Source organism: Gossypium hirsutum, chromosome A05, assembly GCF_007990345.1.
Source record: "Gossypium hirsutum isolate 1008001.06 chromosome A05, Gossypium_hirsutum_v2.1, whole genome shotgun sequence".
Classification (NCBI taxonomy): Eukaryota; Viridiplantae; Streptophyta; class Magnoliopsida; order Malvales; family Malvaceae; genus Gossypium; species Gossypium hirsutum.
In genome coordinates this window covers 44,137,800-44,141,081 of record NC_053428.1, presented here as the reverse complement: position 1 = coordinate 44,141,081, position 3,282 = coordinate 44,137,800, and the positions used below count along the sequence as shown (strand labels likewise).

The 3,282-nt window shown below is 41.2% G+C and overlaps 1 protein-coding gene across 1 annotated transcript; it reads left to right on the top strand.

Annotated features, from left to right (window-relative positions):
- The first annotated feature begins 2,383 nt into the window (after positions 1 to 2,383).
- Positions 2,384 to 3,004, top strand: LOC107961041 (uncharacterized). The gene is made up of 3 exons (XM_016897287.2): positions 2,384 to 2,535; positions 2,581 to 2,686; positions 2,768 to 3,004. The coding sequence occupies exons 1-3, from the start codon at positions 2,384 to 2,386 to the stop codon at positions 3,002 to 3,004; spliced, it is 495 nt and encodes a 164-aa protein (XP_016752776.2).
- Positions 3,005 to 3,282: the final 278 nt, after the last annotated feature.

Here is a 3,282-nt window from a genome sequence, read left to right as displayed (position 1 = left end):
GCAAAAAAAAATTCTGCTCTCTCTTCTCCCTCTTTGCTGAATTTTCCATCTTACTCTCCTTATCTTCTTTTCGATTTCTTGTTCAAGTCGTCTCCGTTGTGCAATGTTTGTTTTCGTTTGATCAGTAAGTTGCATATTGCTAGATTCTTAACGTTCTTTTGGCTAAATAGTAATTGAGGGGTTTTAGTTTTGTGTTTAGGGGATATTCAAGGGGCTGAAGTTTCTCCATCGTAGTTGTAGTGTGTGAAATTTCTATTTCTCAATCGAAGGTAAAGTTTTGATAGATTATCAATGGTCGACCTCGTTATGTTTTTGATTGAAAGACGATTTAAGTGGCTGAATTGGGAAATATTGGTCAATTATAAGTGCTAGATATCTCGGAAGTGTTTTAGCATTAATCGATACTAGGTGTGTACCCGATTGCGCAGAAAATGGGGTTGCCATGAAAGCCAAAAACCCAATTGTCGATGCCACACTGGCGTGTGGTCGCCCGTGTGGTAGGCCGTACGATGGGACACAGGCGTGTGATTTACGAGGCTAGGCCATGCGCACAAGACACGGCCGTGTGATGGCTAGGTAGGCTATGTGTGACACACGGCCTAGACTGATTTGGGCCATGTGGGCCACATGGGCATATGGGTCCACACGGGTAGTCCACAAAAGCGTGTAAGATTTTGGGCCAGGTTCTGTGATCTACACGGCCAAGGTCAATTTGGGCTGTGTGGGCGACACGGGCGTGTGTGCCTACACGGGCAGGCCACATGGGTGTGTGGGTCCATTTAACTAAAAAGTTTCTTAAGGTTGCACGGTTCGCCCAAGTCAATTGTGAACCTACTGTGGGGTTGGTAAGCACTACTTGGACCCCTATATGCGTAAATTGAATGCATGATGTATGTATTAAGCATAGTGCTTATATGTATGTATACTCAACTATATGTGTAACTGTTAATCATGTAATAGCATGCCATTTATTGTATGTTTGCATTGCATTGGGTTGGGATGATGATATATGGAGGAAGTGCACTGAAAGGATCTTAAGCCTAATATCTTGCATCTCAGCTGCAAATCTACTAATAATGTCTCGCATTCAGTACTACTTGAAGTGTAGGGATGGGTGAGAGTTTTTAAACTCCACAGAGAGTGTAGAGATGGAAGGAGATAGTGCGTAGAGGCTAGTAGGTAGGGCTCTGTTACTGGTTACTGTATGCATGACTGTTATTGTAATGGGCTAAGGCCCTAGTGCATAACTGATACTGAACTAGGCTAAGGCCCAAACTGCTACTGGAACTGTAATGGGCTTAGGCCCAGATTGCATATGACTGTTAACTGCTAATTGACTGTATACATTTTTTCTGTGGGGATTACATACTGAGTTTACGTAAACTCACCCCTTTCTGTTAAACTGTGCAAGTAATCCCTAAACTTGACAGTTTGATACATCGGAAGACTCTACGGTGACCACTTGTTTATCGTACTGTTTAAACTTCATTTATGGTTTTATTCTCTATTTTTATGGGTTGTTTGATGTAATTTGGACTGTTTGTTTTTGTTTTCGGTTTAAACTGTTTTCACGAGATTTTGAACTGTAATGAAAACTCGATTTTATTTAATCAACATTTTTCCTAAATGCGAACGGTTTTCTTCAAATATCATGATTTAAAAGCTTCTACTATGAGATATGTTTTTGAATGAATTAAATTAACGAGGAAATAAGTTTTGAAATTGACGAGAGATAAATAAAAGCTAATAAACAGAAACAACTTTAACTTGATGAATTCTATTTTTAAATTCCATTCCATGTGACATCGCCAGATTCGGCCATAACGTCTAGGCCGGATTTGGGGTGTTACATTTAGTGGTATCAAGCCAGGTTGTAAAACTTGGCTGTAGATTTTGGGTTTCAAAAATTGGTTTTTAAAGAATTACTCTCAAAATTATTTGAAATGATTTAACTTAGTATGTGGTACACCGAGTCTTCGGTGCCGATCTTAGTATGTGGTACACCGAGTCTCCGGTGTCGATCTTGTATGTATTCTGAAACTGTGATAAGTTTAAACTGAAAATACTATAAATATTACATTCTGAAACTACTGTAGGTAGTATACTGGGAAAACACTTTAGATAATGTATACTGAAACTGTAGTAAAACTGAGACTGTAGCAAAACTGATAGAGACTGCAATTTACAAAAACCACTCTAAATTACTGAAACTGTTTACATAAAATATCTACTAATAAATACTGAAATCGTAACTTATTCATAAAATTTGTAATACAGATAAATCTGACTAGACATGAGTACACGAAGTATCCGCGGACGAGGTACCAGAGGCTAAGGTAGAGGCTATAGAAGGGCTCGAGTTGAGTCCTCTTCACTGGGCAATATGCCAAATATAAACACGAGTGAGATGCTAGTGTCGTCTGCTATTGGGACTGGGTCTCAAGATCTCATGGCTAGGGACGATGCATTGTCCCAAGCAATGTTAAAGATATTGGAGAGGGTCGCTGGGCCTAATACTGGATCTGGGGGCCATGGGTCGATTACAGAATGACTCCAATCCAATGGAGCTAAACTTTTTAGGGGTGTCATTAGAGTTGCCCCTAATGTGGCCGAGTACTGGATTGAGGCCATAGAGCAAATTATGGATGACCTGTATTGCACCCTTGAGCAGAAACTGAAGGGTGCGGTCTCTCTGTTATGAGACGAGGCTCATCAATGGTGGCTGATCATTAGGAAGGGAACTCAGCCAGAACGTTTGTCTTGGCAGTTCTTTAAGACCACCTTCCAGGGGAAATATGTGGGAGCTATTTATGCGAACGCTCGTAAGAGAGAGTTTCTGAATCTTACTCAAGGGGATCGATCAGTGGCTGAGTATGAGGCCGAGTTCCTAAGATTGAGCCGCTATGCGCAAGGTATGGTGGCATCAGAGTATGAAAGATGTGTCTACTTTGAGGATGGCCTTAGAGATAATTTGAGAGTTTTGATACCTCCACAAAGGGAGTGAGATTTTTCTGTTTTGGTTGAGGAGGCAAAATCGCCAAGGATGTTAAATGTACTGCTAAAATAAAGATAGAGAGAGGGATAAGAACAAGAGGGATCCTGAGCCCTTGAGTTCTGTACAGAGGCCTAAGAAAAAGGCCAGATATAATGGGCTAGTTAGAGTTGGGCCCCCTGTCATTGCCACTGCAGCCGTGTGTAGATTGTGGTAAACGCCACAGAGCGAGTGTTGGAGGAGGACTGAGGCATGTCTGAGGTGTGAATCATTGGATCACCATATTAGGG

Bases quoted from the DNA above. Each gene is read 5' to 3' on its own strand.
- LOC107961041 (XM_016897287.2), top strand. From the start codon at position 2,384: ATGCCAAATATAAACACGAGTGAGATGCTAGTGTCGTCTGCTATTGGG. The intron at 2,536-2,580 runs GTCGATTACAGA...TAAACTTTTTAG, and splicing joins ACTGGATCTGGGGGCCATGG to GGGTGTCATTAGAGTTGCCC. The intron at 2,687-2,767 runs GTCTCTCTGTTA...TTGTCTTGGCAG, and splicing joins AGCAGAAACTGAAGGGTGCG to TTCTTTAAGACCACCTTCCA.